Raw genomic sequence first — 13792 nt, forward strand, 5'->3', positions numbered from 1 at the left:
AGGTTGTTCTCTGGGGCTGAGTGTGCTCTGCAGCCCTCAGAGGCACAGGGAGCCTGGCTGGTACAGGGAGCAGGTCACACCTTCATCCTCTGCTCTGCAGCACTCACTGCCTGCCTGGGTTCTCTTCCCAGCCACTGCCATCTGCGCAAGCGAGGGGTGCAAGTCACACCGAGTTTGTTTTCAAATGCTTTTCCTAATAAACTGTCCCTTTTTCATTTATTTTTATCCTTTTAATAAATGTCTTCTCATTCATTTTAGACCCAGACTGAAAAATGTGGACAGAAGTACCGCACAGCAGCTGGCAGTCACAGTGGGAAATGTCACAGTAATTATCACAGACTTTAAAGAAAAGACTCGCTCTTCATCCACGTCGTCTTCTACAGTGACCTCCAGTGCAGGATCAGAACAACAGAATCAGAGCAGCTCGGGCTCTGAGAGCACAGACAAGGGCTCGTCCCGTTCCTCCACGCCCAAGGGGGACATGTCGGCAGTCAACGACGAATCTTTCTGAAAAATTGCACATGGAGTTGTGGAAACTATGAATCAGGGTATGAAATTCAAACACTCCACCTGCCCACGCTGTTCAAATCCTGGAGAGCCTCTTCTGTGCTTGAACACACTTTCTTGGACATCGACCTCTTACTGATGCAACCAGGATGATTTCTGCTTGCCGTGGGCACCTGGCCACCAAGGAATTTCTCACCCTAGCGATTACTCTTGACACTTTTATGTATTCCATTGTTTTATATGATTTTCCTAACAATCATTTATAATTGGATGTGCTCCTGAATCTACTTTTTTATAATATCTGCTGTGCACAATTTTCCATGAACATGACAACTTTTTGTTTTGGGGTAGGGAGCGGGTGGGGTGGGAAGGGGGCTTTATTTATTGCATTCACAAACTCCATCCTCTTTCAACATATCCTTTTTAAGTTCAGTTCTTCTTCCAGTTATACTGTGTACTATCAGTTTTGATATAAATTATATATAAATATATATATAAATAAATATATATAAAGGGTTATTTGAAACCAATACATGGAAACGCTGGTGCTTGAAACACTGTGAAGTGATAAAACAAATTAATTGAACAGTTCAAGATCTGGGACAGTCCCCTTCTGTGAAAGTACTGAAACTGAAATGGAACTGGTCTTAGGTGAAAAGTGTTCCTGAAGGTTTGAACCTGGATGGGACCTGTTCTCTCTATTGTTCCTTCCCCATTTCTTCCCTAAGCAATGGCTAAGGTGCACTGGACACGGTTTTGATTGTTACAGCTTGGGCTCTGAGATGAGAGAGGATTGCTCCAGGTAGCTGGTGTTTCTCCTGGGGTCGCTCAGGTTGGTGATGTGCAGCTCCATGCCCAGCTGGAGTGGACGCATTCCCAACCAGACTGCTGCTGTTACACCACGGATCCGTGTGTTCCGGAACGTGAGCACGGCTGTGTCATGCACAGCCAGTCCCACACGTGTTGGTGTTGTTAATGAATTCCAGCCAGCAGCCTCAGTGCCCGAGGTAGCTAGAACTGGAGTGGTTGCTGTGGGTTGAAGGCAGCCGGGAGCCTGGGGGCAATCCTGAGTTCAGGAACCGAGCTGGTGCTCGCTCTAGCCACGTGTGGGTTGGTGCTTGTCAGCCCTGTTCTGTCTGTCCCATCCATGCTGTTGGGGTGGCTCTTATCCGTGAGGTCCATCTGTATTCCAGGAGTGGTTTCTGAACAGCATCTTGTCCAGTGATGGGCTTGTCAGCATTTGGACACTTCTGAGTCTCCTGCTGTGGGAGCAAAAGTAGGGAAAAGTTTTCATGCTGGCAAGTGAGCGACGTGTGGCTCATGCTCATGACCAGCATCTCCTTCATTCTTACTCTAAAGTTCTCCAGACTATAATTTCTTTTCCTGACCTCTTAGTGTTGCTTTACAGTTTACCTTCCATGCATTATCCTGCTAAAACACTCATCTGAAGAGGTGAAACAAACTTTTTTTAAAAAGCAAAACAAACCCCAAACCTCTTTGGCTTTTCATCTTTATTTAGTGGCCCCAGGGTGCTTTGCAGTAATTTCAGGCACAGAGGCTGTGGCTTCATCTGACATCAACTGCATAACTTTTGGGCATGATGAAAGAGGGCCACATTTTGACAACTTTGTGCCTGCTTGTTATATTGTGAATTATTTGCTTGGCAAGAGAAATTTCTCTTTGTGGAGGCAACTGATTTAAGATTTCTTTTAAAATCAGTGTGGTTTTGAGTAGCAGACATAGGTTCCTTTCACACTGGTGACAGAAATGTGTGAGTAAGGGATCTGGTAGAGCCCCTGCTTGAAGGCACGTGCAGTGGCAGTGCCTTGGCAGCAGTGGTTTTATTCTGAATATGTTAACGTGGGCACCCCAACTTAATTCTGCTTATATTTGCAGTACAGCCTGTCTTTTGTAAGCATTTTTAAAAGTATTAAAGAACCAAAGGAAAACAGATGCTTCCTATGAGCATCAAGACAATTTATTATACATAGTTTTAAATACTATGAATATCTCAATCCACATTTTAACATTAGTGGGATATTGCAAAGACATTCCTTTTCCAGTTTTTACTATTCCTTTTAGGGTCTCAGGGAGGGTAAACTGGTCAGCCATATTTATTTATTTTACTGAAATGTATTGGAATAATTTTTTAAGAGAGATTTTTTGAAGATGCCCCTGAACTTGTATATTTTGCACTGCTTTATAAATGATCCATTATCAATTAGGCTTGCGTGCATCTCGGCCGCGATCCAGCCAGGAGGGTGAGCGAGTGGCAGGTCCTGCTGGCCTCAGCAGGGCTCAATCTGGTGCTTCAAGTCAAACCACGTGCTCACCTTCTTTGTTGGATCTGGGAATTTGTGCAAAAAAAGAAAAAAAAAAAAGCATTGTGTGTACCAGGAAATTGCTTCTTTTTCAAGTGAAACTAGACCTGTCGATCAGTTAAAAAGCTTTAACGCCGTACCCAGCTACTCGTGGTACAGTCGGTAACATCTGTCCCTTTGGCGTGCCTCCTCGATGAAGTAGCTTGCTATAAACAAATGGGAAAATTTCTTTGGAACAAGTGACCTGGAATTCTGCATTCAGTTAGGAAGTGCTAGCTAAGCATTGAACCCCCCAGCCTCATCTGTAGCTGTTGCGTTGTGGGTTTGAAGGACAGCGTTTGCTTTCACACTTAAATTTCCGCAATCAGCGTCCCTGCGGCACCGCGGGCAGGGTTCCCTCCATGCCGTGGCCGGAGGCCAGCCCGCCCTTGGTGGGAAAGGTGTTCCAGAACCAAACCAAGCAAACACTAGTGTAGGGAAGGACCAGATTCACGGTGTTCAGTGGCACAGAACGCAGGTAAGTGAAGCACAGTGTTACGATGGCGAAGTTTCGACTCTTACACAGACACACACACACACACAGACACCGACACAGCTTGCCTGACTCGCTCAGTTGACGTAGTTCTGCAAAGGAAAGGTGACAGCGTTTTACACCACCAGGCTATTTATTTGAATTGGAACTTTGCTTCAAATTGGACAGATCGAAAATTTGGCAGCAGCTTCTGTGAGTTTATTTCCACTGAGATGTTTTCACCTGCCTTACCAAGATCATTCTCAGTCTACTTTTTTAAGCTCTACCATAAACTTAAATTATTGAAAATTTATTAATTGCTGACTATTATATAATAACCTTTGCTTGTATGTAACCGAATGGTTTTAAGAGCCAACATTTAGAGTATGACAATGGAGCTGAACAGTTTTTAATGCGCAAGCAGTTCTGTTCTTGTGTATGACTTGTAACCTTAATTTACTGTGTAAAGATGGTTACATTATTTCCTTAGCTTTGTTTGTTGGAGACAAATATAGAATGCTTGTTTAAGTATGTCAAAACATAATCTTATCTTGTGGATTTTTATGTTAATGTATTATACGAGCTCTATTTTTCATTTGCCCAGAAAGACAGCTTGTATAACGCTTCTGAAAGTTTTTCCGCTCTGTAAAGTCTTTAGAGCTGACAGTCCTGTTAGGTTTGTTTTAATCTTCATGCTAAAGTGTCAATGGTGGTTTTGTGAACTGGTCAGAAATTCACAGGTCTTAAATGTTTTTGGGAAATTTATATTGGACACTGCTCTTTGTCTAGCAAATAAAAGATGTTAATATATTCCTGTTACTGGCATGTGCACGACTGTTATTAGAAGCCACTTTATCATTTTCCTGCTTTAAATAGAAATGTCTATTTATGAATTCTGCTTGTAGTTTTTTCACAAATAAAATAGTAAAATTTAATTAAATCTGAAAGCTCTCTTTTTTGGGAGATGCCAGTATTCAGAAAAGGTGGAGAGTCCTGTTTTTGGAGCAGCTCCTCAGTGTGTACAGCTCATTCCTGAGCACCCACTTCTGCAAATACAGGTTGTGCCCATGGAAAACCTCAGTCAAGCAAGTAAATCCTGTTTGTTCCCTGGGACTCACGACATGGGGAGACTTTGTGGCAGATGTGTCTGCAGAATTTGGGTTTCAGGTCCCTGGAAATAATAGTTTTTTCCCTTTCTGTAGCTGCAGGAATGGTGAGGCTTACTGCAGAGGGTTTAGTGAGAGCCCCTGGGAGTTCCTTTGCCTGTCTTGTGCTAACGAAGTCCCAGGAGTAAATTTAATAAAATGTAATTGAGAGTCTAATTGTATTTTTATAGCATGAAAATACTGGTATTTTGCAAGCAGTGTTTTGGTCCTCTGCCTAGGAAACAAGGTGATGTGAATTACTGTGCTCTTTCTAGTTCTTTTTCCCCTCCGCCACCCGAGATGGGAGATGTGTGATGTAACTCTTCAAATATGAAGTTGAAGTTTGAAAACAAAGCAGTGGATAAAATGCCAAGGGGACAGAATCTTTTTCCTGGGAATGGGAGGGCAGTTCCTAAACGAAAAGGCATTTGGATACTTTTATGTATGCTGGGGGAAGTATGTATTACAAATAGAGGTTGCTTTAGAAATCCCCATGTGCAAACAGACGCTTGAATGCTTTTAACCTCAGTTGGAAGCAATTCAGGTGCCTTTGTGCCAAGAATAAGAAGAAACAGGAAAGGTAGTGGTTGTTCTACAGACCCGAGAAGCACTTGTTTGGCACGCTGAGGACTGAGCAGAGGAACAGTTCTTGCCTTGAAGAGTGTACAGTCCCTTTCCTCAGCTGTGACCAGCCAAAGGTGCCAGAGCCGCTGCAGGGGCAAAGTGTACGAGCTGCAGGGAGAGGAGGCGACGGCCTCATCTTCATCACCTTGATGCTTGAATGTGAAGGCAAAGACTTGGATGGAGCCAGCAAAAGACTTCCATGTCGGTGTTGTCTCCCTCAGAGCCTGCCCAGTCACCCCTTTGCTGGGATTTCAGGTGACTGCTCTGGAAATTCCTTGCCTTGGAGACACGTGAGCCAAGGGCCACCTCCAATGCTGGAGCTGCAGTTGTCCCTGCTGCTGGCTGTCCTTGTATGAAGATGATGCAGTGCTGCACTCGTGGGTTTGTGGATCCCTCCAAGATGTAGGTGTTCAGCTTCAGGCTGGTGTCTTGCCTGGCAGCAGGCTGGATGGATTCCTACAGCCCTACTTGGTTGTTTAAAGGTAAACCTGAGTCTACTTGCTATAAAGACAGCAGAGCTGTGAAACTTCACATGTGATTCACAAACTGACTAGGCTAAAAAAAAATCCAAAACAAACAGATCTGGAGAACCAGCAGAATCTGGAAGGAAGAGGGAGACTGGCTGCATTTTGTAATACCTGGATGCCCTTGTGGCTTTTGTAGTTGTTAGAAGGAGAGGGAAATGTCAGGTCTTTCTGCCTGCCTTTCCCTCAGCTGTTCCTTGAATATTTACGTGCCTAAGTGTTGCTTGTCTTTGCTCCTCCTGTCAGCAGACACAGCGAGGCTTTTTTGCTGTTTTCCCCTTACGATGACTGATTGCTTGGTATTTGTATGGAGCCTTTTTCCAGACAGGGTTGGGGCTGATGCTGATTCCAGCTGAACCCATCTAATAGGAAGACACTAGAAAGTTCAGCCGTGTTTTCTCATTGTTTATTCTCAGCAGAGAAAAACCTGCATGCAGAGATCACCAATAACATCAAAGGCTGTTTCAGAAATTCCTAATCAAGGCACTTCACACCACTGCAATTATCCCACTTGCAAAACTCCCCCATGGCAGAGCATGGAAGGCTGTGACAGCGAAGAGCACTCTATGCCTAACTCAGGTCTGCAGTTAGTACTGATATTAAAGATAAAGATCCTGCCTTCCTGCAGCCAGTGCTGCACATCTCAGCACTCACCTCCAGTCCCCTGTTGCTCCTCAGACAGGGATCGCTCCTTGCACAGCAGGAACTGATCTGACAGCCCCGGCTGCGCAGGAAACTCGGAAGGCACGAGCCAGTTGTGCTTCCTAGATGAGGAATCAAGAAACAAATACTCCCTTGTTCTCCTCTGTCTTCATACCATAAAAAAGGGAAAAAAAAATAAGATATTGCTCTCCACCATGGCTATTTATTATTCCCAGGATACTGGAGATTTCATTACTTTCTAACATTCTTAGTTTTTTCCAACTTCTTTTCTTTCATCATTAGGAGTTGTCAAAAATGTTCTGACATCCTTAAGAGGCTGTTCCGCTTCCCCCCTTCTCCAAAACCATTCTGAGAAGGATTGAAAACTGCACAGTGGCAACTAGAGAGTCCCAGTGTGAGAATCCCTGCTGTTCCACATCCCTGCCTTGGCAATCCTCCCTTCCTCCTGCCAGCAGGTGAGGCAGAGGGATCCAAAGCTGATAGTCCCTTAAATACTGTGACATTCCCAGTGTAATACACACTTGATAACAGCCCATCCAAAGCTTTTTAGGAAGCTTTTTAATTGGCCACAGCTCCAGGAGCTGGACAGAGTTTGAGGAGGGAGATCTGAAGTGTTTAAACTGCTCCAAGCTGCTCTCAATGGTTGAAAAAAACAAGTTTGGGAGCTGAATTTGGGTACAAAATATCGCTGTGAGCAGGAGAAAACTGGAATGCTGTAGGAACAGCACGTAGTGGCCCAGGTAAACAGAATGGGAACGGATAAAGCTGATTTTTGTTCCTCCTCATGCTGGGCTGTCTGATTCATGTTGCCCAGGAGGTTTGGTGTAGAGCTGGCAGGAGGAGTTTTCCATGTTTGGGTGTGTATTTTAGGAGGGATTAAAGCTCACAGTAGAGAAGCAGAACCACTGGAATTTTAATTCTGCTTTCACCCAGGAATTGATACCTACCTAATACATGCAATCTATAATCTTAAATATAGATGGGATATTTTCACGTAGGTTGCATTCTATGGGACAGACTAAAGGTGCAGTGAAGTTTAAAAGCACAACTTGTCAAAAGCTGTTTCTGATAGGGCTTTACTCTTTTTTTGACTCTCTCGAAGAATCACCAGGATAAGCCAAGAATAAACAGGGCCAACAATCCCTCCCACCCCTTTTGGGTGATTATAACTGTCTTACTCTGCAAGTTGGCTTCCACAGCAAGCAGGCTGTCTCTGTTCATATGCTTTACTTCCCTATGGGGTTTATAAAAATAAGATGAAGAAAGGGCAGGAAAAAAGTAGCTTTCCATTAAATTAATTTCTTTCTGATCCAAGAAAGACAAAATCATGGAGCAGCAAAAGGAACTGGTTAGGCCTCAAGGCTGATGCTACTCTCTGGGTGGGTTCATTTATTTATACATCCAGATTTCTTTCAAAGGTTTGAAGAGATGTCCATCAGCCTTGAGCCTTCCAATGACTTTGGAAGAGGCTCCATGGAGCCTGGATGGAGAAGCTGCCCCGCAGCTGGGGGTAGCCCAGTGGGTGCCTCTGCCCAGGAGCAAACGACTCGTGCCTTTCAACCTTTCTCACATGCACATGTCCCTTTCCTTCATTCCCAGCAAGGAGAATCCTCTGAAATCTCAAAATCTCTCTGCTCAGCCTTTGTGAGACGTTGAGGCTTTGGCTGAGGCTTAGGGCTGCATCCAGGCTTTAACAGACTTGATAGCAGAGCCTGCGGAAGCCCGGCAGCATCCCCGCATGCCCAGGATTTGTGCTGGCTACCAGGAGACAGGGGATGGAAATGTATTTAGCTGCTCCTATTGTTCTCCTTATTCAACCCAAGTTTTGTGGGTGTGAAGTTAAGGGAGGAAAATGCGGACTGGAGTTACGGAAACGTTCCCTTGGAAAAGAAATATGGTGATTCCTGGGGGCGGGATTGTTGCGGCAGTGCGGGATGTGATGGCTGTGTGACAGCCTCTGACAGGGATCGAACTGGGAGTCGCTGTGGTACAATGGCACGGGGAAAAATGAGTGATGGGAGCCTCCCCTGACTGCAGAGCTCCCGAATTGTGATGACACTCAGAGGGGGAGAAATCCTGGCGGGGGGCGGGGGAGGCTGACAGGGGTGCCAGGTTTCGCGAATCGCGTGCGGGCTGGTGTCTCTGACTCAGCCCGGGCTGCTGTCTGTGTTGGCTGCCTCCACCTTCCCACCCAGCCCAGGAGGGTCTGCCATCCCCCCTGCCACCCCGCTGGCCTTCGCAGGGTCTGCCATCCTCCTGCCATCCTCCCCTCTGGCCTTGGCAGGAGGAGCCAGGCTGCCGAAGCAGCAGGAGGGCAGCCTGCATTCAGCTCCTCCGTGCTGCTGTGCTGCTCCAGCAATCCTGGAGCAGGCTTGGGGAGATGGCCCTGCTGGACACCCCTCACCCCTCAGCTTTGTCAGCCCTTGCACTCGTTTTCTGCACCAGTTTATCTTACCACGCAGGACCAGCTCTGCTTTGGGTCCTAGTGGACCCATCTATCCTCTGCAAGTCCTATTAGAGGTGCCAATCGTCATTTTCCTCCTGTGCCAACTTATAAATCCCACAGATTTATACATCCAAAGTCCTCATCAATCAAAAGATTAAGTCAAAGGCGACGAGTTAAAACAAGTGGGAGGTGACTCCATTGAGAGCAGTGCCGAGCCAGTGCTCACTCCTGCAGAGCTGGTGATCCGCTGAGCTGGGTGCTGTGGGTTCACCCTGCTCTCTCTGCCAGCCAGAGAGCTTAACCAGTGAAGAAAAGGGTTTTATCCGAAGGATTTAATTGGAGTGGTCCCTTTCCTCCCCACATCCATACACTGTCTGAGGAGCAGGAGCTGGATGGAGCAGGATGTGAAGCTCTCAGACCCCCGGTCTCCTGGCTGGAACCAGAAGCCAAACCACCATCCTTCCTCGTTTGGGGAGGAGCCTGCACTGAGTCACTGGAGTTACTCCTGCTGATGTGTCGAGTGTTGTATATCACACACGGCTGGGAGTGACTCTCCGTGCAGGAAGGGAGTTTGTGTCTTGTCCTGCCACTGGGAGATGTTTTTCCCAACAGCAGATCAGCAGTTTATTTGCAGTAGGTTAATAACTCTCCTGGTGTGTAACAGGTTCTCCTTCATGTTGGGTTTGCCAGAAGGGGGTTGGCATTCCTGAAAGCTGGGGTGGTGGAGTGGATCTCAAACAGCACAGAAATCCAGTGATGCTTTTCTCTTTTCTCACCTTTATCTAGCACTAACAATACCCTCAACATCTGGTAAATGGTGGAGATTTTTTTATTTTATCTCTGCATCTGGATTATTTCCAGGCAAAGATGGGGGTAATCTGTTCCTGCAGGGACAGGGACTTGGGAGCCCAGAGCTGGTGACAAGGGAAGCGGAGGGTGAGCAGGGAATGCTACTTCTCTGCTCCAGTCATCCCTGGGTTGCCATGTGTGTTTGAGCCTTGAGATGCTCCTGCTGAAGCTTTCACAAGCTCTCTCTTGAGATTTTGGCCAGTGCAAGTAATTCCACTTGGGAGTCTTAAAACTGCTGTCTGGGGAGGCAGAACTCAGCCTGCAGCTCTCTGTGCATATATCCTTGCTATTCCATGGATTAAAAAAAAATAATAAAATAAACAGTGGTGCTCTTACCTCAGGCTATCCATTAGGAGTGTGATTTAGTGCAGGGAGGGCTATAAAAGCAGTTGATAAATCTTCTGTGCAGCACAAATAAAATCTCTTGCGGGAGGAGAAAGGGCCCTGGATAACGGAGCAGGGAGGGAACAGCCCTTTCCCCCCTGTCTAATTAGGCTGTCCAGGAGAAGTTAATATAAAATAATAGATCTGGAAAGCCCAAATCTTCACAGCCTTAGGAAGGACTTCATCCCCCTAAATTACGAGGCTAAGACCTCATTCAACAATGCTTTGAAGGAGATCAACTGGCAGCGCTATTCACGGAGGCTCCGGGCGCGGGCGCGGGCGCTGCGTGATTGCAGCATCTTCTGAAGAGAAGAGCTCGCTCCTGTTCCCGTTGAATGCTACTATTTTTATCCTCCTTAATTTCTAGAAGGTATTTCCAAGTGGGAAGCAGAGCAGAGAATAGCAGATCTTAACTCTGCTCCGTGTAACAATTTCTGTAAAAAAGGAGGGTGAAATGTTTGAAATAGCTTGTACCTATTTTTGGTACCACCAGTGTGGTAGCAAAGCACCTGGAGGGTGATGGGGCACCCTGAGGGTGATTGGCCACTGGATGGGGGGGTTCACTGCTGGCCCTGTCTCCCACGGTGTTCACAGGCTCCTGACTTTGCTTGGAGCCAGAGGTACCTGGGGACGTCTTGGAAGGGCCATGGGGAAGGGTGACGCTGGCAGGGGGAAAAGGGGGTGTCTGTGGTTGACTGTATCCCCCTCCCAGCCCAAGGGACCCCTCCTGTCTCACCCCTCCTGGGCCCCCCTAGCCTTTGGAGTGTGGTGGGGAGAGCTTTGATCCTTTCCCATATGGGAGGCAGAAGAGCAGAGGGACTTAATTAGATGCAGTTACCTTACCCACCGCAGAGCAGCCAGGCCTGTTGGCATAAGGTCAAAGAGGAAATCCAGGGCCCACCAGGGCCAAACTGGAGGAGTTATGGGGGATGCCTTGGACCTTGTGCTCTTTCCTGTTGAGCTGTAAAAGGCTCAGCATCATGGAAAGGCCAGAGAGCTCAGGACTGGCCATCACTGACCCCTGGATCACTGTTGGAGCTGTGGGGTGAGGGGAGTGCTTTGGGAAGAGGACAATATGGGATGGATCCTGGCTGGAAAGCACAGCCTGGGACTGAGCGTTGTGCACGGAGGCAAATAGGGACAGTGATCTGCGAGTTCCCGTTTCAGTGTGTGACCTTGGCAGTGCAGTTTTGGATGTGTAACGGGGCTTTTATCTTGTGATTACTCCCTTCTGCAGCCACAGCTTTTGCTTCTCTACATGCCCAGGTTCTCTGAAGCTGCTGAGCACAATGCTGGCACACACAGCTCTTGTGCTGGGCAGAAGCATCCTGCTTCACTTGAACATGAAATATAAATCAGAGATCAAGTGAATTATTGTGCCATGCTGCTGCTCAGGCAATAGGGAGTCTTTAAATCAATCAGGCCCCAAATAAATAAATAAACGTGCAGCAGACATGCTGGAGTGCATGTCTGATTCCTATCAGAGGCAGTAATTCAAGGCAGATGCTTGCAGTTCTCTGCTTCCCGCTCTGCTTTACCTGGGCTGTTGAAGTCACAGGAGACAGAAAGCAAATTTTTTTCTAAGCTTTCATTATTGTTGCCAAAGAAACCGTTTCATTTGGTTGCCACGTGTGCAGCAAATCTGGTTCAATCCATCTGGATGGTGGCGGATGAAGGAGAAGGGCTTTGGGGAGGGAAGTCTGCAGAGTGCAGCCACCTCAGTGCACTGTGATCCTGGGGATGAGGCTGGGAGCTGCAGGAGGGACAGTGGGTGCTGCTCCTTGCAGAGGCTGGAAGGGTCCCACTGCAAGGGTTTGACCTGCACGAGCATCCTCTCGGCACCTGGGTGAGCTGAGGCTGAAGGACTCATCCCTCGGAAACCCTCCAGACATAGCCCCAGGGAGCAGCACTGCCGGCTGTGAGCACCTGGCTGGAAGGTCCTTCCACCCTCAGGCATGAAGATTTCACTGGTTTTCGTTTTACCTCACACTGGCACTCGGGAGAGAAACGTTTGAAGCGTTTGATCTTTCTGGGCTGCCGTTTCCCTCCCGCAGGCACTGGGCTCGGGAGCAGAGCTCCCTCGGTTCTGAGTCTGCCAGGCACCATCCTGCTGCCTCCTGGCTGGCACCATCCTGCTCCCTCCGTGCTGGTCAGCCTGGGCAGGAGCATGGAGGGTGCTCTGGGTGACTGTCCCCATCGCTGCCCAGCCCTGGGGATGGTTCCAACACCAGCAGTGAATGTGGGCAGCTGAGCCTCTGCTGGAGGGGACCAGGGTGACACGAGCTGTGCTAGCCAGGGAGAGCAGCAGCTGTGAGGTGGGTGTGCTGCCCCAGGAACGTGGCACTGGGGGCTTAGTCCCTTTTCCAGGGCAGTTTTTGTCACATGCAGATGGTCCTGGGCTGCTCTCACCAGCTCCTGAGGCTGGTGCATTTGGATTTCATTGGAACTTTGCTTACAGCTGCAGCCTCTGCCTTTGTGCATGCCCAGTTCTGGTGCTTTATAAAGGTAAACCAGCCCTGACACTGGCGGGAGGCTGCTGGCACAGCAGGGCTTTCCCCTGCACTGTCTGGTCTGTCCTGAGCAGACCTGGCAGAATCAGTCCAAGGTGATGATATTTCACTAAGTCAGGGCCTCTTCTCCCTCGAGTTTCTCCAGGAGAGTGTTGAAAGTGAACCTTGGCCCAGTGGAGCTGACATGTGCCTGACACCTTGTGATAAAAGATAAAGCAGTTGCAACACTGGCGATTCAGCCTGGATTTCTGAAGATTTATCCCCAGGGGAGAGCCGAACTGATGCATGGGTAAGGTTTTTTCCTCCTAAAACTCCACTTGTAACCCCAAAAGAATAAAGGTCAATCAGTTAAACCCACTCAGCACATAATCCTGTGCCCTTCTGAGTTAGCACAGTCTGTGTAAGAACAAGGCTTGCTGATGCACATAGTCATGCTGGATAGAACACACTGTGTACCCTATAGCAGGTTCACCCCTCACCTCTGAGTGCCATTTTTGGTGTGTTCCTCCTCCAGCAGCTCATCCCAGCCCTGGACAGCAGTGTAAATCCTTCTTTGCAAATCATTGACCCAATAGGTCATAAAAGTTCCTTTATGGCCTGTCAAGACAAGCGAGGTTCTTTACGTGCACCCTAAGTCAGCACAGTAAAACTTTTATGGTGTTTTCAATAACAAGAGCTACTGCACATGAACAGCAACTAATTTTTAAAGCCTTGATATTTCAGCTGAGATGAGGTTTTTTCCTCTCCTCTGTTGGAAAAACACTTAGATCAGTGTGCTCAGCAGCCAGTGCCTGGAGCTGACCTCTCTGCCTGACATGGTGCTCCAACTTCCACAGTTACTGAGAACCCCTGGAAAGAAACCTCTGCAGACCAGGCTGCTCTTCCGGTAACATCTGTGTCGGTGGGGGAGCTCAGCTTCAGATTCCCAGGTGCCCTTGGGAAGCAGGAATCCCTAATCCCAGCCACTGCTGCACCCAAGGGTTTAGTGTGGAGATATCCCAAGGGAGGGGGGCAAGGGGCGCAGAGGGGCACACGCCATCCTGGGACACCTTCGTCAGGGAATAACAGGGTTTATTCAGAGTGCTCGGCCTGCTGCTTGTTACAGTCATGATTTTGGCCCTCTAAGGTTGCTGCTGTGGCCATGTGTGACTGCCCCACCCCAGGGTCCAGCCTGAGCAGAGATGATGGGACTCGCTGACATGGACAAGGGAATTGCTTTTTTGTGGTGTGTTGTTGCATTTTGTTTGTTTGTTTGTTTGTTCTTCTAAGAGAATAACATTCTTTTCTCAGCTCTGTCAGGCCTGAGCT

At 47.8% G+C, this 13792-nt stretch overlaps 1 protein-coding gene across 1 annotated transcript in view; it reads left to right on the forward strand.

Moving 5' to 3' along the window:
• The window catches only part of LOC125331634 (RING1 and YY1 binding protein), a 42729-nt gene extending 38455 nt beyond the window's left edge, over positions 1-4274 (forward strand). Inside the window, exon 5 of the mRNA XM_048315870.1 lies at positions 259-4274. Coding sequence (XP_048171827.1) covers positions 259-511 — 253 coding nt within the window. The 3' untranslated portion in view covers positions 512-4274. The remainder of the gene's footprint in view (positions 1-258) is intronic.
• The last annotated feature ends 9518 nt before the right edge of the window (positions 4275-13792 follow it).

Source organism: Corvus hawaiiensis, chromosome 11, assembly GCF_020740725.1.
Source record: "Corvus hawaiiensis isolate bCorHaw1 chromosome 11, bCorHaw1.pri.cur, whole genome shotgun sequence".
Taxonomy (NCBI): Eukaryota; Metazoa; Chordata; class Aves; order Passeriformes; family Corvidae; genus Corvus; species Corvus hawaiiensis.